The sequence below is a fragment of the Eleutherodactylus coqui genome, chromosome 2 (genome assembly GCF_035609145.1).
Source record: "Eleutherodactylus coqui strain aEleCoq1 chromosome 2, aEleCoq1.hap1, whole genome shotgun sequence".
NCBI lineage: Eukaryota > Metazoa > Chordata > Amphibia > Anura > Eleutherodactylidae > Eleutherodactylus > Eleutherodactylus coqui.
The window spans coordinates 204,548,211-204,574,524 of NC_089838.1; the positions used below are offsets into that span (position 1 = coordinate 204,548,211).

The 26,314-nt window shown below is 48.8% G+C and overlaps 1 protein-coding gene across 1 annotated transcript in view; it reads right to left on the minus strand.

Annotated features, from left to right (window-relative positions):
- Positions 1 to 21,717, minus strand: part of ZNF592 (zinc finger protein 592) — a 46,644-nt gene extending 24,927 nt beyond the window's left edge. Inside the window, exons 1-4 of the mRNA XM_066592265.1 lie at positions 21,587 to 21,717; positions 8,650 to 8,700; positions 4,398 to 6,697; positions 1,944 to 2,122 (exon numbers count right to left, since the gene is read on the minus strand). Coding sequence (XP_066448362.1) covers positions 1,944 to 2,122; positions 4,398 to 6,677 — 2,459 coding nt within the window. The 5' untranslated portion in view covers positions 6,678 to 6,697; positions 8,650 to 8,700; positions 21,587 to 21,717. The remainder of the gene's footprint in view (positions 1 to 1,943; positions 2,123 to 4,397; positions 6,698 to 8,649; positions 8,701 to 21,586) is intronic.
- Between the last annotated feature and the right edge of the window lie 4,597 nt (positions 21,718 to 26,314).

A 26,314-nucleotide genomic window follows, 5' to 3' on the forward strand; every position in this document is an offset into this window, starting at 1 on the left:
CCTACTCCAAACACTTGAACCCCAAATCTCTTGTTCTCGTTTCCCCAAATTCTAAGAGCCATACATTTCCCTTTAATTTGTGCTTACAAAGCTGTGTGAGGGCTTGCTTTATGCTGGATAAGCTGTAGTTTTAATAATGGAGGGCCGATGACGTCACAGAGAGAACTCTCTTCCTCTGTGAACCCTTTACATACTGCAAGGCATGCAAGAGGTTAAAAGCGGGACTGTTCTCACCAATCTCTGCAGTGGAAGGCCTGCCAGTCACCCCTGGCTCCTGCTGCGGGATGGCACGGGCTCAGGTGTAAGTCTATATCCTGCTGTGTTAAAGGGGTTGTCCCGCGGCAGCAAGTGGGTCTATACACTTCTGTATGGCCATATTAATGCACTTTGTAATATACATTGTGCATTAATTATGAGCCATACAGAAGTTATAAAAAGTTTTTTACTTACCTGCTCCGTTGCTGGCGTCCTCGTCTCCATGGTGCCGACTAATTTTCGCCCTCCGATGGCCAAATTAGCCGCGCTTGCGCAGTCCTGGTCTTCTGCCCTCTTCAATGGAGCCGCTCGTGCAGAATGCAGGCTCCGTGTAGCTCCGCCCCGTCACGTGCCGATTCCAGCCAATCAGGAGGCTGGAATCGGCAATGGACCGCACAGAAGAGCTGCGGTCCACGGAGGAAGAGGATTCCGGCGGCCATCTTCACAGGTAAGTATAGAAGTCACCGGAGCGCGGGGATTAAGGTAAGCGCTCCGGTAAGCTTTCTGTACGTCCCTGCATCGGGGTTGTCTCGCGCCGAACGGGGGGGGGGGGGGGTTGAAAAAAAAAAAAAAAACCATTTCGGCGCGGGACAACCCCTTTAAGTACTATGTGCCCAGGAAGTAAACTTCTGTCATGTGGCGTTAACTAAAAGGAGGTCCAATGCACTACTAAATGGGTATCTCTAATAAAGGGTAAATCCAGTGTGTGTATAGTATATATTTTTTTCAATTTATTTTGTCCCATTTGGGCATTCTATCGTGACCTTTTTATTGCCGCCCTGGGATTGACCCTATTGTGAACCATTTGGCGAGCTGGTTAAAAACTTATTTTTTCTGTGCAACTAATACTTTTGTATTGCAGAATATTATGCCCGTTCAGCACAGCATCCTACCGTATTTGGCCTTGTTGCGCCACCAACTGCTATAGCAGCCATCTGCACTAGCGATTAGGTGCTGTTAGGTTGCAATAGGCTCATGAACAGAGCATCTGCCTTTGGTAAACTCTGTCTAAAGGCCCATTTACAAGTAACGATTATCGCTGAAAATTTGTTCAAACAACTAAAAATCGTTACATGTAAAACACGGGCATCGGCACTTTTCGTTTAAACTATGATTTTAAGGTGAACCTAAAATCCAGCATTCAGACACTGAGAGATAAAGTGTCTCTCAATAGACTACACACCGTTATCTCCACGGGAGACGGCAGATAACATTGTAATTTGCCAGCAACCGCAAGCAGAACAATGCAGCTGTTTGCACAGCTGGGTATGTGATTAATTCCAAGCTGGGCTCTACAAACCGCTCCTGCAGGCCCTTTAACATGCAAACGAAGATCATAAGGTGTTTATGGCCATTAACACTTTATGTAATTAAATCACAAAATCTTTCAATCGTTTGAAAGATTATCTTTGCATGTAAATGGACCTTAAGAGGTTAAATAGCTGAAAACAGCGTTCACAGCCGACCACCTGCGCAAATTGCAGCTCTTATGCCCCCTTCATCGCCATGTTGTACAGGTACAGTATTTTGTGGAAATTCCTTCCTGCTGATGTTGTACATTAAACGTTGGGAAGAAATTAAAACCCTTAGAACCAAGGTTCTCTGGTTATCATTAGTTTGCAGTAGGACGCCGAGGAGTCCCATAAAGAGATGCATTTTCATTTTCAACTTAGATAAACTTAGATTACCGGAATGCCACTTTGCGAGTATAGTGCAGGCAGTTTTCCTTAACATGGGTCTGGAAATATGCAGATCTACACAGGACGCCACATTCTGGGCAGCAGTATGGAGACTTGTGGGTGTGAATACGTTGGTGAGCCCCATAGCTACATTTATTAGGAAGCATCATCTGGCAAACTTGGCAGGTCTATGAAACACAAAACGTTACACATAAGTTAGCAATAATTAGTCGTTTACAAATTAGGACACTGCTTAAAAATGAAATCTAATTAAACATACACAGACCTAAATTTATGAAAAATTAAAGCAGCGAGTTTTGGGACAGAGTTTTCTTCTGAGACCACAGGGGGCAATTATACTATTTGCTGGTGTCTTCTGTGCTGAAGCCCCTATAATCTGCGGGATCCGGATCCCGTTTTCAGCTATCCAGGATGGCCCAATCAATCTTCAGACTACCTAATCATCACATGCACATTTGGTAATTGTATACGACCGACGCACTGTAGCTTCTCACTGACTGGCCAGCACTGCTCACATGATCAGTGACGGCCAATCAGATAGCAGTGCACATTAGGTAGATAGAAAATTGCAGTGGACAACTTGGACAGCTGAAAACAGAATCTTGAACTGGTGGATTTTAGGGCCATCAGCAAAAAAGATCAATAGCAGGAAATATACCTGCCCGTGGACATGAGCCCCAAGTCTTCTCATGTAGAAAAATAAGATAAGGAAATACAAAATATAGTTTATACAGGAAAACAATTTTTTTGTTGCTTTTTACAGCAGCTTCTTTCGTTGGCATTATATATCTGAATAGCTGTCCATAGGAGTTGTCACTTGAATATAGCCCATAAACATTTTTTGTCTTTTACATCTGTCAAAAAATGTTTCTATCCCCAGATATTTCAGTACTTATGTTAGAATAGCGCCACCTGCTGTTTCTATTCTATGTCCACTTCAGTAATTGCTCCAAGGTGGTCACACATGCTCAGGCTTGCTTCTCTCTCTGCTCTACTGGGTATGTGGAGGGATCCCTGGTGTGGTAAGTTGGTGCGCCTGCTTCTGAAGTTGGTCCGCCTTCTCTGATGTCGAGCAAATGATGAGAGTGAAACAGACACAGGCAATTAAAACAGAAGCTGGCACCATTCTAACATTAGTCCTGGAATATCTGGGGATAGAAACATTATTTAAAACCCCTTAATGCTCTATGATATACAGTTAGGTCAGTGAGGTTCGGGGGTTTGCATTAAGGCATATCGGGAACCAATCCTGCTCTGCACAATTTGGGTGCCGGCTGTTTCTTACAGCTGACACCCGCCTGCATCAGCTGCGATCAGCACTCACACTGAACGCAGCTGATAACCCTTTAAAATGCAATTCTCACAGCGGCATTTAAATGCCCTGATCGGAGTTTGGGGGTCCTAAAGGCCCCCCCTAGGTCAGATCACAGGGTGCCGTTAGGTTGCCATTGCAGTTAGGGGCCTTCTGAAAGCCCAGGGCTGCCCTTGCAGATTGCCTATCAAGCCATGACTGTGGAGTGTCAGATTGCAGTATGATGTAATATTATGGTAGTTCAGGGGGTAGGCTTAGACAAAATGGTGGTATTACATAATACTGCAGGAGTGATCAAACCATCGCAAGTTCAAGTTCCCTGAAGAAAAAAGACCAAATGTCATGTGTACTCCAAATCAGTATTAACAGAAACTACAGGAGATCCCGCAAAAAATGAGCCCTCAGTCAACCATGTTGTCAAAAAAACTAAAAAAAAAAAAGTTATGGCAATCGAAGATGGCGGCAAAAAATAATTTTAAATAAGATACATTATTTAAAAGTACAGCAAAAAAAAATAAAAAATTATATATATATAAATTTGGTATTGTAGTAATCGGACTACCCATAGAATAAAATGTCATTTTTGCTGCAGTGTAAAAACAGTAACAAGGCCTTCATAAAGATTGCAAAATTTCGGGGTTTTTTTTCCATTTCACACAACTTAAAATTTTTAAACCATTTTTCAGTACATTAAGTAGTACCATTGAAAAATACAACTCGTCCTGCAAAAAACATGCCTTCAGAAAGATATGTTGATGGATAGATAAAAGTTGTGATTTTTTTTAAAAGTGAGAATGGGGAAAAAAAGGGCTGCATCCATAAGGGGTTAAAAAAGCACAAATAAAAAAATCATTGTGAATTATCGGAAGCATTTAACGCTAAACAATATTTTTTGTAGGACAACACTAGGCGGTTCAGGCACATTATCACCGATCTGAATATTTGAAGGGGTTTATAGCCTAAATCTAGCAGTAGTTTAGGGATAAGCTTAGACAAAATAATGTCCTTACAAAAAAAGGTAACATTAAGGTCTTCCAAAATTGCCGGGCTAGAATTGAAAACACAAGAAATAAACACCTTTCTACAACGCAATTCTGTGCAGCTTATAAATATCGCATTATCTGACTTACAAGTCCATCTTTTTCCTCTGCCACTCTCTGATAATGTCCTGCTAGGCAGGTATAGTCCTCAACCTGCTTGCTACACTCCAAACACTTGAACCCATGGCGTATAAGTCCGTATGGATCAGCATAAAGTGGCATAGCTGGCGGGCCATAGGAAGAAGCCCCAGACCACACTCCAAGTGAAGTGGTTTGTGCTATTGTTCGTTGGTTGGAAGATGAAGGCTGAGCTGCTATGGCAGAGGCAACTAGAGGAGGTGCCAGCATCTGTTCTGCAGAAATGGGCTTCATCATCAGCTGCGAACACTGCATGATTAGTCCTTTGCTCTTGTGTTCCCTGGCATGGCCCAGCAAACTGCATTTGTTGTAGAATTGGACCATTTTAGTGCACTGAGTGCACATTACTTCAATGTGGATACTTCGTCTACTATGATGCTGTGCAAGGCTCTTCTCCAAGGCAAAGGAATCTCCACACTCCAGGCAAGTGTAACCTGTAGGTGGCAGTGTAATATTGCTGTCAGGAGGGGGATTTAAATTTGGAGTATACGTTGGGACAGGATTAGCACTGTGCAGAAGTTTATTAAAAGCATCAACAATAACAGGAGCTGCCATTTTAACCTGGTGGACCAGTGGCACTGCCATGGGAGTCCCTTGTCCTTGTGTCTGCCTTACTGTTGTAGTCTTCACTGCAACAGTGGAAGTGACACTATTAGGCACCAAGTTAAGGTTGGCAAGGTGAACAGCCTTGGGGAGCAAGGTGGTTGAGTTGGAAGCAGTCTTGGTGGAAGCGGTTGACGGCTTCTTGTTCTGAGAGCTGTTGGAGGGCTTCACTGAGCCACTGCCGGGGTTCTGGGGTCCTGAACCTTGCACTTTCTTTTTATCCCCTTTAGAATTCGGTGTTTGAGTGGTAGCAGCATTTTGTCCTTGGACACTAGTTACACTTTTTCCAGAGTTCTTTGTTCTTTCCTTTTCCGAGTCAGTCACTTCTTCCAAGGGCACAAGAGGTTTGACATCTTCCCCGGGTGAATTTTCCCCCAGAAAGTCCTCTGGAGATTTTACCAAATCATCCGGTTCAACTTCAGGCAAAATTCTAGTTACAGTTCTTTTAATCTCACCAGATGACATTTTTATAGTTTTTATCCTCACTTTGGGAATCGCAGGAGGAGAACCAGCACAAACGGAAGGAGAGTCCTTACTACTGGTATCACTGCAGACACTCATAGGGCTGTCTGGGTTTTTAATAATCTTTTTTACAACTTCAAGAGGACTTCTTGGACTTTTAGGAGACTTTGGCATCTTAGGACTCCCCTTAATACTTTCTTTCAATGGGACACTAACTTCTTTAGAAATAGATTCCTCCTTTGGGACCACTGCAACTTTTTTAGCCTGCAAGGCCACTAAAGCAGCTACACAAGATGATAATTTTGAATGTGCAGGTTTAATACGCTGCCGAGGTGGGACAGATGAGCACAGAGTTGATGTACTAGCTGTATTACCAAAAGGGTCCCCTGACCCTGAAAATACCTTTTCCTGAGCATTACTACCGTCTTGAGCATCCTTAAATGATAAGGCTGACCCGAGGAAACTACTGTTTTTGTCTATACCTCGGGTTTGCTCAGATCTATCTTTCTCTGCTTCCACACAGTCCGATTTCTGCTCCTTTTTACAGTATTCGTCGAACATACTTAGCTCTGGTTCTGAGGGCTTTCTTAAAGAATCTACTATGCATCCTTCTTCAGGTACATACATGGATGGCTGTGGGAAATACGGAGACTCCACTGACTTCTGCTTGCTCAGGACCCCATTATCTTTTGAATCTTCTGGCTCAGGGCTAGAAATAGGGCTGAACTGGCTAAAAGTTGGCAAAGGTTCTGTCTTGTGTGACTCTATCTTATCTGTGTAACCCCGTGAATTGTCCCCATTAATAAATCCTGGTTCAAACTTTCCATAGCCTGGTCCGACACCATGGGGATCAGTGCCCACTTCAGGGCCACGAAATCCATTTTGTAGTAAGGTTGGACCCATATGATTGCCTTCCTTCTCAGATGCCTCGAATGACTCCTGTCGGCTGGTGTTTTTCACAATAACGCTAACTGCTGGAACATCGGGGGCCGGCACAGACTGAGCCAAAGACAGATTCTCATCCAAACACATTCCTGATGGTTTGAGATGGTTTTCTTGCTCATCACTTGTAGCCTGGATAGTTTCCTTGGCGTCCAAACTTGTAGCATCAGGGATATCAAAAGCAGCAAGAAGATCATCAAAGTCTGGAGTCTTCATGTCCCCCATGACTAGAAATGTAACGGTATCTGCAATTAAAAGAAAATGAGACTTATATGACATTTACATGTCTATTAGGCTGCCTTGCAGACCTATACCCTACCATTGATCTTCGTTTAAGTCTATAATAATGCAGTACTTGTAGAGTACTGTGAAGATTAAATACAGAAGATGGCCACTGGCCCACCAAACTAAAGTAACAGTTTCTGGTGGATTTATATACTTTTAAATACATACTTGTGTTGGAATATATACGCACGTCAGTGTGCGATATCTGTCTGAAGGTTCCTTTAGAAGGTCAGCCACACAAGACAATCATCTGGATCAGTTGGGGTGTAACAGACTCAATATCCGCCTTTGGACCAAGGGCCCATTCACGTCTGTGTGCTGTCTGTGCATTTCGCCAACACATGCTCCCGTTATAGCCAATTAGGCTATTCACACAGGCATTTTTTCACACAGAAAAAAAAATTGCAATACGTCCTTTTCTGGCCCGTATCACAGACCAGAATCAGAAAAGCAATATCCACTGCCCACCGGTATTGGAAAGCACACAGACGGCCGTATGCTGTCTGATGCAGGTTGGGAACGACTTGCATATGCCCCATGTGAAAGGGCCCTTACAAATAACAGGCCATAGTGGATAAGATCCAGCAATTTCTGGTGAGATGTTCCGTTACTCACTTCACTAGTTGGGTTGGTTCTATATGCAGATAGCTAAAAGTAGTCATTTTCTTCTGCTTCCCCATGAAAGTGATCTGATCATCTAAATATGTGCACTAAATTTTGTCACCATAGTTGCTTTGGACAATGTGACCAGCACACATAGAGCTAAGGGGTGCATGTAATGCAAGAATACATAGTGACAAGTTATTCCTGCAGTTTCCAAACCCGAACAAATCAAACAATTCCTCTTCTAGGCTGCTATGGACGTTACTTAGGCCGCCTGTCCACAGGCGTTGCGATATATCGCCACAGAAGCGCACTAATGTCACCGCGCTTTTCCGTAATGAACCTATCTAAATGATAGGTTGATCGCGGAGAAATGCGGCATGCCGCGATTTTTAGACGCAAGCGGAAAATCGCATAGTTATCCTATGGAAAGCATGTCATGCATGCGATTTATCACCGCGGATCACACTGTGACAAATCGCCAGTGGACACTCTGCCTCAGGCAGTTACTTATTTAGGCCGGGCTCACAAAAACGGTTCGGATTCCACATGCGGTTTTCCACAATGATCTTTTGCGGAAAATAATTGCGAATGCATGCGGTTTTCCACATGGATGTATGCATATGCACAGCGTATCGTCCGTGCGAAAGATCTCTCCCTGTCTCACCTCCAGCTGGCATTCCGGCTTTTCTATCTATTTTCCTATCAAGTTGCGAGCATTTCCACAGCTTCTACATAATGTTTATTCTGTTCGAGTTGCTAATGGCTCGAATACATAGACATCTATTGAGGCCAACCGCGCAGAATCTGCACTAAAATAGGGCATGCTGCGATTTTTCTTCCGTTTGCAGAACACGCAATTTGTACCGGCAAGCGAGAAGGAAAATTCGAAAATACATGCCTTTCAATGCTCGAGTTTTACTGCGGATCTTCCGTGTGGACGGTGATCGCGGAGTCTGCAAATCAAATCCGTTCATGTGAACCTGGCCATATACTGCTCTTTAGGCCTTGCTCACACGGGCAACAGTCGCACGATTTTGCCGCGTTGCGACAATGCGACACATCAAGTGTTCATTCAGCCCATGCCTTCCGATGCCCCCCTTCGAAAATCCTCACATGTGGTTCTACAAAGCCACGTGATTTCGTAGCACCACATGCGACTTTTTAGCGCTACAAAGTCGCGGTACCACCACAAGAAACCGCAGCGATATCGCTACGATTTTCTCGCAGGGATGCCGTGTCGCCTGTGTGAATGAGGCCTTAAACTGTACATTTACATCCACAGTATGAAAGGAAACTGAAGACTTACCTGGTAGTTCTAATGCATGGCTCCACGTAATGTAGATGCCGCACACGAAGCCTGAAACACATAAAGCGAGGTTAAAAAAAACGGTGAGCACCATGCAATCCCATTATACATTGAATATTACAGTCTTCAGCAAGAGCCCTTTAACATGGCGCGACCATTTGGAGCTTCAGCGCCCTACAGCTAGTCCAGCGATAATCGCTCCTGTGCTTTCACATAGGAGCGAGGATTGCTCACTGAATGGAGTTGCACGAGCTGAAACGATCTCCAGCCCGACCGCCTCTATTCACAGTAAACAGGCCGTCATTCAGAGATGAATGACTGCCTGTTTACACAGCTGATCGTCATTTGAGTTTTATATCCGCAGAAACTTAACGACGAATTAATTATCATCTTTCAGTTGCTGCCGGCATTTTCACGGCCTGATTATCATTCAGATTCGCACGATCCAGCCAGAATCTGAACGATGATCGGGCCGTGTAAAAGGGCCTTAAGAATGCAACTTTGAACTAAACAGTGCAGTTGGTTTCAGCAAGCTAATGGTGTTATTCAATATCACTAAGCAGATCACATATACTTCGGATGTGATGCGGCTCCAGCCCTTTTCCATTTACCAGGAACACAAGGCTGTATAATGTGGTAAGGACACAAATTACATATAAAAGTAAAGAATACACTGCAACACTGGGGAAGAGGATTAAACTATATGAGAGGATGTCATCCAGAATGAATCAATGAGGAGAAATGCTGATAGGATAAAAATACTCACAAAAGCGGATGTCACGGAAGAGCTATCACAGTACATGCTGTAAAGGTGGTCTACAGACAGCTGAGCATGCGTGTGTTATCAACTGAGAGGAATAAGCCGCTACTAAAAACCTGTTTAAGGCCTGTCTCCCAAAAGAACAAGGGATCAGGCATGCTGAAATCCGGCTTGGTGTTAGTGTATCTTGACGCCACCAGGAAGTCCTGGTGGAGTCAAGAGTGCCGGGGGTGACGCCCCCTCTACCTGATTGGATGCTCAGCAGCCTGGCCTGTAGGTCCTGTAAGGCCACTAAAATGTGCCAAAAAGCACATACAGCAGACCCCGCTGCAGCAGGTCCAAGTGTCTTCCTCCTAGGTAGGGACCCAGAAGCCACAACCCCCCTGACTATGAAGCAGCCTCCCACCCTTCACCCAGGCAAAGTGAGTCTCAGCGCGATCCAGGGAGCCCACAGGGCCGGCGGCAGAGACACTGAGGTACCGGACGCACACTGCTGGAACAGACGCCGGGGCCGCCCCAGAAGCGGCAACCGCTCCACTCCCGGAACTTTTGAAATCTGCGCAGCAGAAGGGAGCACACATGAGCATTGGTAGAGACTGAGAGCTGGTGGGAAAACACTCCTGCAGCACACTCCGGGCCCGGTCCAGAAACGGCCACCCCTTCAGTCCCGCACCTCCACCCGATGTAATGTGATGATGGCCCCCGCTGCAGGAAGGTGACAGGGCCGCCGCCACAGACAGTGACTGCCGCGGCCGCAGCGCCACTGCTGCGCACAACAGACCCAACGTCGTCAGGGCAGTGGCAAATGCGTCTCCCGAATGGAGGGAAGGCTACAGCAGTGGGACAATCATACAGAGCCGGGTAAGAGGGGTGCAGCACTGCGGCGGGTAACACTCTGAGGGACGTCGCATGACTTACATAAGACTCCGCTTCAGCCATTCCTGCAGGTTCCAAGACCTTTACCTTGTCCGCCGATTGGGAGCTGGGGGCGTGAGAGGGGCGTTTTCCATGTCAAACCCCTAGCTTTCGGTGGCGTCAAGGTACACTAATACATTGCAGCTTACCCCCAACATCTGCCTTTGTGGGACAGTTGAGAAACCACTATACACATCAGGCCTCATGTCCACGGGCAGATTTGGTTTGCGGGCACCCACAAATCAAGCCACCCATAGGGAATCATTGGTGTCCACAAATTAATTTAAGCATGCGGATTTGTTTTGCAGACCTTTTGATACTAAAAACAAATCACAGCATGCTCTATTTTTGTGCGGATCCTGCACTAACCACTTCCATTGAAGTCAATAGAAGCTGTCCGCTCTGCGGCATGTCCGCAACTGACACTGCAGACGTCCCGCAGATCCCGCATGAAAGCAGATTAAAAAAAAACAAAAAACTGTACTGCGTGTGTCCGACGGCGAGCCATGGAAGTGGAGACATCTGCGCAGATGCCGCTCCCGGGGAAATACAGGTGAGCATGGGTCACTGGCCCCGGGCAGGGCTGGATTTTGTGTGGATTCCGCATGAAATCCGACCTGCCCATGGACATGAGGCCTCAGTAGGTTGGCTGGTTGTGCCGAAATCAGTAGGGAGGGCAGATGTTCATCTAATGTGTATGACCATATTAAAGGGAGACAGTAACATTGAATATGCTGCCTAGACTACAGGGCATACTATTGGGCAGGAGAAGCTGAGTAGATTGATATATAGTTTTGTAGGAAAGTATTCAGTATGACTAGTAACTTATTAATTTTAAATCCCTACTCATTTGGGATTTAGGAGTCCTCTGGGCTATTTGATTGATAGCCATCTCTGCATGCACACTTAAGCCCCATTTACATAGGACGAGTGTAGGACAAACGATGCCCTGTGTCTCCGCGCTCCCGCGATTCTGCATGGGAGCTAGCAGAGCTGGCTCACACACGGAGCGGCCAGCAGGAAGGGGGGGGGGGGGGGGGGGGGGGGACGACAGTGCAGGAGATGTCTTTGCTCTCGCTCCCCCGCCCCTCTCTATTGAGATAACACAGCAGCTGTTCACTACTAAACGGCTGCTGTTTAAACTGTACGATGAGCTTCATCGCTTATTGTTTATGCAGCATGAAAGATCAGTGATGAAGCTCATTGCTGATAGCGCAGTTTAAACATCTACTGAGTGAATGGAGAGGGGCGGGGGAGCGAGAGGAGAGAAATCTCCTGCACTGCCCCGCCCCCCTGCTGGCCGCTCTGTGTGCGAGCCAGCCCTGCTAGCTCCTGTGCAGGAGCATGGGAGCACGGAGACACAGGCGCGAGTGTCGGGCATCGTTTGCTTGACACTCGTCTTGTGTATGTGGGGCTTAATGCAAGTAAGGTTGTTCATCACGGATAGAACCTCCCACTGGACTCCTAAACCAAAATCAGCAGGGATTTAAAGAAGTTATTCTGAATTCTTTGCCCCAAAAGTTATATATTGTGACAGATGTGGAGAGGTTTTGACTCTTCCTGCAATTGCGATTTCCACAAGCAGAGGAAGAATCGCAGCACGCTCTTTTTCCTGCGGTGTCCATTGAAGTCAATGGAAGCCGTCTGACCCACAGCCCATCCGTAATGAACATTGAGGATAGGTCATGGTTAACCACGTCATCGCCTAGCAACGGTGCGGGAAAAACAAACATGTTTGAAAAAAAATCTGTACTGTGTGTGTCTGACGGCGGCTCACCACAACCATCCACAAAACAGAAAAAGCAGGTAAGTGTGGACTCCGTCTTTTGTAGAACAGCTGCGAATTTTGCAACAAAATTTTCTGCTGCGGAAAATCAGCAGCATTTTCGATGCATGTAAATGTACCCCAAGGGTCTGTGCATGAGCTGTCAACATAGTGCAAACTCCTGCTAGATCAGGAAAACTTGTCACAGTACAGGATCTGATCCAGTCAAACTTTAACCCCTTCCCGCTGCAGCCCGTTTTTTTCATCCTCACTTTTTTTTTTCCAGTGACGCAGCTACTTAAACTTGTGATAATTAGATCATTTATACAGAACTAGTTGATTACCCAGCGTTACCCATGTATTTTATTTTTAGACACAAAAAGAATTTAAAAGGTGTGTACTAATTTAATATATTGGTATATGAGGAGGAGTAGGTCATCTGTGTAATATCTTACTGCATGAGAAGGTCGCCGTCTGTGTAACATATTGGTATATGAAGAGGAGGTCGTCTGTGTAACATTAGTATTTGAGTAGGAAGTTGTCTGTGTAAGATATTATCTGAGGAGGAGGAGGTCTATGTTAAGGCCTATTTACACGAAGCGATGATCACAAAAAACCCCAAAAAAACGCTAAAAACTGATCGTTTGAGCGATCATGGTTGCGTCGGAGTGCACGGCCATCGTGCACTTTTCGTTAAATTCAGGCCAACCTAAAAACTGTTGTTCGGCCATATCAGCAGTTCTCCATGGGGAGTGCCGATAGCATTGTTTCCCGCTGGAGAACAAAGGAACTGAAAGGAGAAAGGAGCCTTCCGGCTATTAACGGCTTTCAGCTAAGGCTTCATTTGCACACTTAATTGGTACTTAAGTAGCCGAGTAGCTGCTTAATAGAGATGAGCGAACGTACTCGTTTCGAGTACTTACGCACCCGAGTACCGCCATTTTCGAGTACTTCAGTACTCGGGTGAAAAGATTCGGGGGGCGCCGGGGGGCGGGGAGAGGCGTGGCGGTGCGGGGGGTAGCAGCGGGGAACAGGGGGGAGCCCTCTCTCTCTCCCTCTCCCCCCCACTCCCCACTGCTACCCCCCGTGCCGCCACGGCGCCCCCCGAATTTTTTCGCCCGAGTACGGAAGTACTCGGAAATCGCGGTATTCGGCGAAAAAGGGGCGTGGTCGAGCACGTTCGCTCATCTCTACTGCTTAATAGTTTATGCAAAATGATCGCTCAAAGCTGTCACTCAAACTGTTGTTTAAGCGATCATCGCTCCATGTAAATGGGCCTTAATACTGGAATAATTAAAAATCCAAAAATTATCGACTTCCCCTGTAATTTTTATTGCCAATAGCAACCAATCACAGCTCAGCTTTCACTTGCTGTGCTGCTGAGGTAAAATGAAAGCTGCGATGTGATTGGTTACTATGGGCAACACAGATTTCCTTTTGGACAGCTTTCATAAGAGTGGGTGCTAGGCTCATTTCTGTGTGGTACATAGTGGCTTAGTGCTGGTGGGAAGCTGTGTGGTAGTTGGAGCAGAGGAGGAGGTTGTCTGTGTAAGATATTATCTGAGGAGCAGCTCTGTGCAATATATTAGTATTTGAGGAGGAGGAGGTGGTTTGTGTAATAGATTAGTGCATGATGTGGAGGAGGTCGTCTGTGTTAGATAAGACTGTGAAATTAAAAACATTTGCTTAAGTGCAATTCCGGCATTCCCCCCACTACCCCCCCCCCCCAGGGATAGTGGGGCTGTCTTATCCCCCCAAATTTGTCCCCATTGGATGGGTTATATATGTATCAAGTTTGGTTGAAATTGCTCCAGGCGTTCATGAGTTATGATGGCACATACATATATCCTATAATATATATAATGCAGTACCATATTCTTCAGTACCATAATCACGATCATTAGATGTCAAAAATAGCCAACACCCACGGTGTATGTAGTGGGCTTGGCTCCTGAGCCCGCTCCATACAGTGGCGCACATTGGGAAGCAGTTAAACAAACAGCCATATACATTAGCCCTGCAGCAAGAGTAAAGACAGTGCAGTTGTATGACAGGAAATCGGAGCCCCAATAAATGACTACTGACAATACTGATAACTTTAGGCCTCGTTTACACGGGCAACAAAGTTGCGCGATTTTGTCGTGTTGCTACAATGGTACAAATCGCATGTATGTGAAGCCCATGCTTTCCTAGGTACTAGTGTAATATGTCTCCACCAGAAAAATGGGTTGAGAATTGGGTTGGCCTGGGTAATTGAAAGGGGACAGCTAGGTAACACCCCCAGCTACACTTAAATAGAGCAGCGGGACCTGTTTCTGGAGCATCTCTAGCAAGCTGCACCGAGCAGCAAACAAGGGCGAAGTCGGAAGGTAGAGAGGCGGCGGCGGAGGAAGATGGCGGCTACTGCAGTACAATGGTCAGGTGAAACGTCTGCCACTACAACAGCTTGTCAGCCCGGTGGAGGCACCACAGCAGGAGGAGAAGACAGGATACTAAGAAAGGGAGCGTGCAGCAGGACCACAGACCAAACTACCTGCGTACAGCATGGGGCTGGTTAGGAGACACGGGCACACTGACGGGAAGAACGTCCAGCACCTCACGTTTTCTGTCTGCGGGGAAGAAGGAAGACACGTACAGGACCTCACATGTGCAGGCAGCCTGGCTGTGATCCTCTATGCGGGTACTAGTGTATTCCACTGGCAAGGGCAGCCAATCCACAGCTGGGGACGTCATCTGGGGCGTTCCCTGTCACTGAGCCCAGCCAACCCTTTTATCCACCCATAGTTCCGGTGTCGACATATTGCCCTAGTACTTGTTTCCTATGGGTTAATTCACATGTGCAATGTTTTGTAGCATGCAACATTTCAACACAAAAACCTTGTATGTCTCGCGATATGCACGCGACTCGTGAGGTTTTGTAGCCCATGTTTCCCTATGGTGCCGTCCTCTCTGTTGCATCACATGAAAACGCGATTTTTGGGCGGTGCGATGCAACTTTGACAGTAGGAAATCCTACTGCTAAAGCCCTAAGCGAAGCCCTAGCTGCAGGAAAAAACATTATCTTAGAAGCGCGGTCATCTCCAGCGCGTCTTCTCCTCGGCACTATGCTCCTTCAACCTTCTGGACGGGAATTGAAAAATCCCCGCCTCCTGGAAGCGGTGCCTCTGATTGTCTGATCCCTAACCAATCACAGCCAGCGCTTGAAAAACCAATCACAGCCATTCATCGAGCGCAAAGCAATGCTCTGTTGGCGTGGAGGAGGGAGCGACCGACCGCCTGTAGCAGCACCGCAGATAATCGCAGAACGCCGGTGGTAGATAAGTATTGATTTTTTTAAATTTTACTTGTAGTTAGTTTCCCCATTAAAATGCATTGGAACTAGAGATGAGCGAGCATACTCAGATAAGGCCGTTACTCAAACGAACATTGCTCTTCTCGAGTAACTGCATTCTCGTCCGGGGGGGGGGGGTTGGGGGGGAGAGAAATCAACGATCAACGGGAGTGAGCGGGGGGGGGGGGGTTGGAAGAGATATCTCTGCCCCTGCTCGGACGAGAACGCAGTTACCTGAGAAGAGCGATGCGCGCTTGAGTAACTGCCTTATCCGGGCGTGCTCGCTCATCTCTAATTGGAACGCAATTATGGCGTTTCAATGCATTTCAATGGGGAAAAGTGGTTTGACATAAAAGTTTTTTGGCTTAAGAGCTCCACCTCGGAACGGATTAAACTCGTATGTCAAGGCACCACTGTATAGTCTTTCTTTTGCAGAAGCAAATTGTTAATATTATTGCTGTAGATTGTGAAATCTTGTGCACCATCTTGTAGTTGGAGTTTGCAGCTCAAACTTTAGCATTACTATTAGCAGATGTAACAAATTGGGAAGGTGTCTTGCTACATAGCTGCCACTTTATTTTTTGCCATATCTTTATAGGCCACCCAGGCGGACAGTGTTGCACGCACTGAAGGAGTCCATTGTATACAGCAAGCAGTGGCTTTTCATGTAGACAGCAGAGCAGGGGGCAGAGGAGTTAAAAAAATTACACCCCTGATTCAGTGCCCGCTCGCCCATGAGCCTATAACTTTAGTTTATGAGGCTCAGAGAAGCTGGCAACTTTACTTTGAAGGGGTTGCCCCATTCTTGCTGTTGTGCTGCCAGAAGCAGACAGCTTTGTACATTGTGTAGTGGCCTGTGTTGGTACTGCAGGTTGAATCCAACTGAAGTGAACCAACCCAGGCCGCTACGCAACATTTAGAGCTGTCTGCTTCCAACAGCAAACCAGCTAGAAGTGGGGCAACCCCTTTAGGGTGGCTATACATTAGGAATTTCTGATGGCTTTTTTTCTGAACCATTGGTTGTCCGTGGTTGGGGGGTGAAAGTAACTGTTCTGATAATAACTAGATATGCTAAAACAAGAAACCGGTGATCAATCTCTGTGGCCTCATCAGGGCTACCACGGATGGGATACAAATCTGTCATTTCCCCTGAACAACTTGAGCAACTGACAAGAACCTGAAAAAGTCTTGCATGGCAAATCTACTCTTCAGAAGTTATGCTTGTTCCTGTCATAACAAGGTGAAGTCAAGAAAATGGCCTAAATCATGCTTTTCAGCTGTACAAAATCTATAGCGCCTGTCCAATTTTGCACAGCGCCCCACAGTGATGTGTGACATTTATGCATCTGTAGTATGAATGAGTGTCCTAGCATGTCTGGAGGTATACTGAACTAAGCCTCAAGCATCATAGGAATCCATGATGCTAGGAGTTCGAGTCAGTATACCCACCCTTTGACAGGACATTCATCCGTATGAGGGCCCTTTTACACAGACGGAACGTTCCGCATTCCGCACCACTGTAAATTCTGCCCCACAGGACTAACTGTGGATTTTGATGCAAAATTTTAAATTGCTTATATCAGCCCTCAATTCTGCATCAAAATCTGCAACGACAAATTTAGCTGCATCCCGGCAGAAATATTCCACCTGTGTGAAAGGGCCATAAGTAAGCATAATTACGGCCGGAGTATGCTTGTGTGTCACCAGCCTAATGCTAGTACAGGGCCGCAGAACACAGGGATTCAGAGAAGCCTCGTCATGCATGCCCCCGCATTACGTCCTGAACTAGGTGTAACACAGGCTAGAAGGCTCCTTTTACAGGGAGCGATAAATGATTTGCACAAGTGAAAGATGACAGACCACGCTCGGGCAGCCGGTTCATACAGGCTGAAAAATTGTTTGCAGATTGCCCAGTCGTTCCTATTCACTGTACCAATGAATGTAAGCGACTGAACGATCGCTGTTCACATACAACGAACGAACAGTTATTTTTATGCCTGTATATTATGAACGACGAACAAGCAGCGAACAAATTCTTGTCCGTTGTTCAATTGTTGGCCATGCTTACACTGAACGAACACCTTTCAAATTTGTACGTACCATCCAATTTTTTATTTTTTTTAATGATAATTGTTTGGTGTAAAGGGGCCCTCAGTGTTCATTCAGATGTCCAATCTGTCAACTGGATGAATGATTGAGCTGTGTAGGGGAACGTTAATATGGAGAAGCACGCAATACTGTGTTAGCACATGTTGAGCTATCGGACCCTACTCTCACAAACTCATCAGGATGGGCTGATGTATCTGTAAATCTATGACCAGTTTGACCACAGAGAAAACCTAGAAGGCAACTCGCGTCCTTTTTTACATGGGCTGACAGTTGGGTAAACGACTGCCGGAGTGCTGGCGTCACTGCTAAGGTCGTCAGCGCTCCTGTAGAGAGTTTACACAGAAACACTTGCCGCTGGATCAGGGTAGTCTTGTTCGCTTCTTGCTCAGCGCTTCACCTCTTATGGAAAGTGCTGAACGGAGAGCGTTTACACAGGACAAGAAGCCAGCAATCCAGTGATGGTTTTTAGGCTAACTGAACGAAAAGTGAGCGATTTTTGTGCATTTACACTGAAAGACTAATCGATTAAATTTGTTGGTTTGAACAAATTTTAAGCGATAATCATTACCAGTAAATGGACTATAAAAGTGTGAGTCCCTCATTAATATGCATGCTTGGCTTACCAATTGTATGTGCTCGTTAATCCTGTGGAGATAGGGTAGCGGGGTTCACACATGACAACTATTGGCAAAAACCAAATTAAATGAGTCATTGGTTGTCCCATGTGAACACGGAAGCTGAAGAGGTACTGGATGAGAAATTTCTCACTGAAATGAAGCAACTACCGAGCGAGTTCTTACTCATCCAAAGGCTACATTCACAAGAGTGAGCGCGATACCGGGCCAGGAAACTCAGCCCAATATCGTGCTTGCCAACGTGTGCATTTTCCACGCCTATGTAAGGTGTTTTTCGTTTAAAAATGCCTTGCATGTCTTCGTGAAATTGCGACCCTCAGGCACGTGTTTCACGTGCGTCAGAGGACCACAAGTGTTTCCCATAGATGTCAATGGGAAACATGGCATCACACGGCATGCGCGTGCCATGCCATGTCTTTTATGGTCCCACTGAAAACAATGAATGAAGCGTTCCGCAGGACTTGCCCCTGTGAATAAGCCCTCAGCAGGCTGTCCTTTGAAGGACTGCCTGTTTACAGAGAATGTAGCTGGAGGACGATCAGTCCTGTATGAAAACAGAGAAGAGATAAGTCTTGGGGCGGGTGCCTCCCTAAGATAGCCATCCATTGTCCAGCGGTGATGTGGTTTCTGTCATTTTGGAGGACACAATAGTGTAGTTGGTTATCCTATGGTGTCCTCCAAAACAGCAACAAAAAGGGGAAACCAGGTCAAATAGAGACCAAAGTTTGCACCTTTGTCTCATTACAGTCAAATATTCTATTTTGGTTTCTGCTTGACTACAGCTTTGGGTACAAACAGACCCCAGTGATGGGACACTCAGTCCTAAACACAGTGTGAACCCAGCCTCAGTGCCAGCCGGAAGGAACTCAGGAATGGAGACATGTTCATTTTACTCTGTCCTGATTTAGATTCTGTTAGGCCACTTTTACACGGCCGAGAAACTTGCGCGACTATGAACCCCATTCTTTTGCAAGAAGTCAGAGAACATGCCGCTCATGTATATCTTTTCACATTCCTCGGAATGTATCGTCCATTGATTTCAATAGGGCCTTCAATATATGGCATGGATCTTATGTCGTGTGATGTGCATGCGAGCGAAATCAATGAGAAACACTTCCAATTCTCTATCGCGTGAGAGGATCGGAATATCAAAGATGCAATGTGCTTATGCCTGAAAAACGCCTCGCACCAACAGGCAGCCAAGTGTGATATTGGGCCAGGTTTCTCAGCCCGATATCGCGCCCGTGTGTAGGTAGCCTCAGGATGCATCCACTTCTGTCCGTTTTCAACTTTTTAAATTTTATTTTGTAAATAGAAAAACAAACATTTTTTAAATTAATTTAATTGGCTTTAATGGGATTTTTTAGGCTATTTGTTCCTTTTCCACTAGCTTTTTTCTTCTTCTTTCCGGCAGGCATAATATTAGTACATGAGTGGAGGCGGAGCGCGCCAGGGAGCTCTTCTACCCATTCATCTCCCTTCAGAATAAACAGGCAGTTGTTCATATATGAAAGACTGCCTGTTCACACGGGCCGATTGTTGTTTGATTTTATGCCTGCCTAAACTGAACGATGAATGATAAGCTAATGAATCCTCATTTGCCGTTTAGTCACTGGCTGAACAATTATTGTTCAATTCTGCACAATCCAGCTTGAACCTGTGCGATAATCATCGGTGTAAAAGGCCCTACCTTGCTCTGTGACTATATCTCTACGAGTTATCATCTACTCACAAGTCACTAACATTTTTTTTCATGGACAAGAGTTGGGCCTCATGCCCACAGGGAAATTATGAATTAAAATCCGGAGCGTCTTTCCCGCACGCGGATCCGCGCCCCATAGGGATGCATTAGACACCCGCAGGTAGTTAAATACCTGCGGGATGTCATTTTTCCCTGCAGGCGCGGGTCCCGCGTGCAGGAAGAAATCCGGACCATGCTCCATTTTAGTGCGGGTCTCCCGCAGGAACGACTCCCACAGGCTTCTATTGAAGCCTATGGAAGCCGTCCGGATCCGCGGGAGACCCGCGCCTGAATTAAACTCACCTGCTCCGGACAGTACGGGTCTTCCCTTCTTCACGGCCTGATCTTCCTGCTTCACGGCCGGATCTTCTTTATTCGGCCTGGCGGGTGTGCCTGGTGCATGCACGTGGCACACAGCCGGCGTGCCGAGCACATCCGCCGGGCCGAAAAAAGAAGATCCGGCCGCGAAGAAGCGAAGACCGCACTGTCCGCAGCAGGTGAGTTTATTCTTATTTTAATGCCTCATGTCCGTGGGGCAGGAGGGACCCGCTACGGATTCTCCATGGAGAATCCGTAGCGGGCCTGATTTTCCCCATGGACATGAGGCCTTAGGGTTTTTTTATGGTTGGGGATGCCTTGATTATGATTTGCTTAAAGGGGTTGTCCCACTTCTAGCCGTTTTCATACAGCTCTGTACATTGCACAGTGGCCTAAGATGGTACTGCATGCTGAATCTTATTGAAGTGAATGGGAGTTTGCCTACTGTACCAACCTGGGCCACTGTAAGATGTAGGGAGCTGTGTGAGAACAGCTGGAAGTGGGACAACCCCATTAAATATAGTAATGATTGATTGGATTGTTTGGGCGGGGTGATATGTTCCCTGTAGATTATACTTATACATGCATAAAAGTCTTGAAATTAAAGGGTAATTGGATTTAAAAATATGTATATAATTTCAATAAAAAGGATCTAATTTAAAAAAAAAAAGGTTTTTGTTCAGATAGTTGTGTTTCTCTTGGGGAAGGTAGGAAGACAACAACTGTGATCACCGCACATTTCCACAGCATATCACCCGGCGTAATAACAGATACCCAACATATATACCTAGCTATGTAGGGATACGTCTTCCGCTCCCATCTTGCTTCACAACTAGGCAGATTTGCTATCCAGAAGTCTGGGTGACGTGGGTGACAGCCCGAAGGCTTGTGATGGTGGCCCTATGGGTCGTCACCTACCTTGCCCATCACCATTACTTAGAGAAATTATGTGAGGAGTAAAAACCCCTGAAGGGTATATTGTGGTGCAGAAGAGGGTATATAAGCGGGCACAGCAGGAGGCTGCACCACTGGATGACAGCTCCCAGCACGGTGACAGGGACCACACAGCAGCTGCCATAACAACACTGTCAGCACCCACAGGCAATATGTAAGGTGCAGGCCGGGTGCCAGCCATATACATGTGACAACAGAGGCTCCCATCACTGGGCACACACCGACGAGCTGCCCAGCTGCACTGCTTGTAAACACCCGGCCGCCCGCACACACCTACCGCCGGGCACCGCACACCCACCACCAGGCAAACCCACTGCTCTGCCAGTACATGCACATCTAATAGGGGACTGAAACCGCCTGCACACACGTCCAGCCCCCGTGCCGTCCGGCGTCCCTGACGGCCACTTACCCCCGCCCGGTGTCCACCGATCACACGTACAGCCACCGGGGACGCAGCCCAGCCTGTAAGGAGACGGTCAGACCAGGAATTGGCCTGATTAGTAGGCCGGGACCCGGAGAAACTAACATGGCGGAGAAAGACTGGGCCTGGGGAAGAGGAGGGGACTGGGCTGTAAGGGAGGGGAGGTGAGGCCTGCTGCTGCTGGAGGAGGAGGGGACTGCAGCGCGAGCCCGGCGGGAGCCGGGAGCTACTGAGCCTGCGTCTGTACCACACGGGGCAGAGAGGCCGCCGGAAGGCAGCGCTGAGGGGAATGGCGGGGAGACAGCGCTTGGGGGATAGGAGGAAGGAGAGACGATATATGGCGGGAGGCGTACTGCTAGGCTGCGGTACAAGGAGAGAGCGCGTCCACGGGAGGTAGAGACGTGAGGGCTGCGGGAGAAGGGGACGCGGAGGCGTGAGGGCTGCGGGACAAGGGGACGCGGAGGCGTGAGGGCTGCGGGACGCGGAGACGTGAGGGACGCGGGGACGTGAGGGCTGCGGGACGCGGGGACGTGAGGGCTGCGGGACGCGGGGACGTGAGGGCTGCGGGACAAGGGGACGAGGAGGCCTGGGGGCTGCGGGACAAGGGGGCGCGGGGGGCTGCGGGACAAGGGGGCGCGGAGGCCTGGGGGCTGCGGGACAAGGGGGCGCGGAGGCGTGGGGGCTGCGGGACGTGGGGGCTGCGGGACAAGAGGCCGCGGAGGCCTGGGGGCTGCGGGACAAGAGGCCGCGGAGGCCTGGGGGCTGCGGGACAAGGGGGCGCGGAGGCCTGGGGGCTGCGGGACAAGGGGGCGTGGGGGCTGCGGGACAAGGGGACGCGGAGGCGTGGGGGCTGCGGGACAAGGGGACGCGGAGGCGTGGGGACGTGAGGGCTGCGGGACGTGGGGACGTGAGGGCTGCGGGACGTGGGGACGCGAGGGCTCCGTGAAAAGGGGGAGCGCGGAGAGGCGAGGGCTCCGTGAAAAGGGGGAGCGCGGAGAGGCGAGGGCTGCGCGAGGAGGGGACGCGGAGAGGCGAGGGCTGCGCGAGGAGGGGACGCGGAGAGGCGAGGGCTGCGCGAGGAGGGGACGCGGAGAGGCGAGGGCTGCGCGAGGAGGGGACGCGGAGAGGCGAGGGCTGCGCGAGGAGGGGACGCGGAGAGGCGAGGGCTGCGCGAGGAGGGGACGCGGAGAGGCGAGGGCTGCGCGAGGAGGGGACGCGGAGAGGCGAGGGCTGCGCGAGGAGGGGACGCGGAGAGGCGAGGGCTGCGCGAGCAGGGGACGCGGAGAGGCGAGGGCTGCGCGAGGAGGGGACGCTGGGGGCTGCGCGAGGAGGGGACGCTGGGGGCTGCGCGAGGAGGGGACGCTGGGGGCTGCGCGAGGAGGGGACGCTGGGGGCTGCGCGAGGAGGGGACGCTGGGGGCTGCGCGAGGAGGGGACGCTGGGGGCTGCGCGAGGAGGGCTGCGGGACAAGGACGTGGAGACGTGAGGGCTGCAGGTGAAGGGGACTTGGGGACTGCGGGACAAGGGGACGCGGAGGCGTGGGGGCTGCGGGACAAGGGGACGTGGGGGCTGCGGGACAAGGGGGCGTGGGGGCTGCGGGACAAGGGGACGCGGAGGCGTGGGGGCTGCGGGACAAGGGGACGCGGAGGCGTGGGGGCTGCGGGACAAGGGGACGCGGAGGCGTGGGGGCTGCGGGACAAGGGGACGCGTGGGGGCTGCGGGACAAGCGGAGGCGTGGGGGCTGCGGGACAAGCGGAGGCGTGGGGGCTGCGGGACAAGCGGAGGCGTGGGGGCTGTGGGACAAGCGGAGGCGTGGGGGCTGCGGGACAAGGGGACGCGGAGGCGTGAGGGCTGCGGGACGCGGAGACGTGAGGGACGCGGGGACGTGAGGGCTGCGGGGACGTGAGGGCTGCGGGACGCGGGGACGTGAGGGCCGCGGGACGTGAGGGCCGCGGGACGTGGGGGCCGCGGGACGTGGGGGCCGCGGGACGTGAGGGCCGCGGGACGTGAGGGCCGCGGGACGTGAGGGCCGCGGGACGTGAGGGCCGCGGGACGTGGGGACGTGAGGGCTGCGGGACGTGAGGGCTGCGGGACGTGGGAACGTGAGGGCTGCGGGACGTGGAGACGCGAGGGCTCCGTGAAAAGGGGAGGAGACGCTGGGGCTGCGGGACGTGGAGACGCGAGGGCTCCGTGAAAAGGGGAGGAGACGCTGGGGCTGCGGGAGGAGGAGACGCTGGGGCTGCGGGAGGAGGGGACGCTGGGGCTGCGGGAGGAGGGGACGCTGGGGCTGCGGGAGGAGGGGACGCTGGGGCTGCGGGAGGAGGAGACGCTGGGGCTGCGGGAGGAGGGGACGCTGGGGCTGCGGGAGGAGGGGACGCTGGGGCTGCGGGAGGAGGGGACGCTGGGGCTGCGGGAGGAGGGGACGCTGGGGCTGCGGGAGGAGGGGACGCTGGGGCTGCGGGAGGAGGGGACGCTGGGGCTGCGGGAGGAGGGGACGCTGGGGCTGCGGGAGGAGGGGACGCTGGGGCTGCGGGAGGAGGGGACGTTTGGGATCCGTGGGCCACACTTTTAAAGGATCCCTCAGTACACACCTCCCCGCCCCCTCTAAGGTCACACAGAGAAGTGAGGGTAAAACTCATAATTCCCTGCCTTCAGTCATATCTTCACACGTGGTTAGCTGGTTGGGAATATGGGCCCGGCCTATGTGTAATCATGACTTTACCTACGCCCCGAGCCCAAACATGAGCAGCTTCGGGTGTACCCCTCTGAGGTAACACAGAGAAGTGAGGGTGAAAATTATAATTCCCTACTTTCAGTCATATCTTCACACGTGGTTAGCTGGTCGGGAATATGGGCCCGACCTATTTGTAATCATGACTTTACCTACACCCTGAGTTCACACGTGAGCAGCTTCGGGTGTATCCTGTCCAAGATACGCGATTCTCGGTTCCTGAGCATCGTGCAGATATGGGAGTCCTGCATCTTATTTGTGGTGATGCGACATTTCACAAAATACCCTTGTCAGAGGGCTGCAACGTGCAGATCTTTCATAATTTCTAAGTTACATTTTTTCTTTGTCTGGAGTGAACGTCCAATGTTAACTTTTGGAGCCAAAAGCCATCAGGTTATGGCCTTCAAGAAATGGGGCGGAGAAGCTCATTGAGACATGAAGCCTTTTCCTGCCCTTATTTACTAATATAAACATTTTCTAGCTCTGGCTTCAGAGGGGCTGTAAGACATCGGAGACCCCCTTGGGAGGAGTGTAATAGCCTTTGCTGAAATCTACTTCAAAGGTATTTCAGCACTCAGCTTTCCTGGATGCGGAAAAGCCCTTCCACAGCAGTTTGCCAAATCACATGGGACTAAGGTAGCCAGCCGCCTCATCCTGCATGGGCATTAACAATGGACCCTGAGACACACACAGAATGTCTGATATATGTCTTTTCAATATCTAACATATATATATATATATATATATATATGTCTCTCTCTGATATCTATCACCTCATCTAGTAAAGGCAAATTCAAAGGGAATGGATGTAAACTCAGCTTTCCTAGTGTCCTGAATGGCAGCTGATTGATACGGGACAGCTGGGGGGACATTTTATTCATCTCTTTATATTACATGTACCAATACGAAATCCCTGTGATTGTTTCGCAGACTTTACTATAGACTTTACTATTCACATTGGGGGAGTTGCGTATATGCTTCACATGGGCATGTGCGTTTTCCCTTCCCCAAATTCTGACATTATGTTTAACTGTGCCAGAAAGGTGGTAGGCGGCTTCATCACTAAACGCCAAAGAGTACAGCATTCCATTAAGAGTTTGGATAATCTTGCAGGTAGAATGTCACTGCGCTTTGTTGTCTGCTTTCAGGGCCTGAAATAATTGCAGTTGGTAGAGATAACGCTGAAAACGTTTGCGCAGAATCTTTTACACAGTTGGCTGTTCAGTTCTCTGCCTGCTGTGATTGGGAATTTCTTAGGACTTCATGTACAACTTGTATGGATACGCTCCACTGTTTCCACACTTACTAATAAACAGCCGGATGGTTTTCGCTTACAGATGCAACTTTTTACCTTAAAATTGGAGTACCTATGAATTGTGTGCCCAATGCGTGAATCTTCACCAAACTTTGTTCAAAAATGATGTAGCAATTTACGGAATCCAGTCGTGGGGTATATCGCTGGCTAATATACTGCTATTTTTTGATGAAAATTAATAAAATCATTTGAAACTAAAAATGACGTTGCACACTAATAACGGACTGCTAGACCTGAAAATCAAGAACACAACACTCTCCTATATTCAGTGGTCGCTATTTTTCTCATATCCCCCTAGCAACAACTGCAACGGAATAAAACATTTTGGGCTTTATTTAGCAACACTGTCTATTACGGATCACAGAAGTCACTGCTGTGCGTTATCAAGATAAAACATAACCTTTAATAAATTATTCAATATATAGAAGAATATCAAGGAGGCAGGAACCACAAAAATTGGAAAATATGGGTAGAGGGCTCTGAGATACGCACAATAATGCTATTTAGTGTCTGCTAACAATATGGAGCGCCTTCCCTGAAAGGGACGACCCTGTGCTGGAACTTTACCCTGTATAACCCTAAATAATTTTTAAATAAGGCACAAAAAAGGGGGAAAAAAATCAGGACTTGAAATGTAAATAGAGAAAAAACAGGAGGAGTACTGCAGCTAA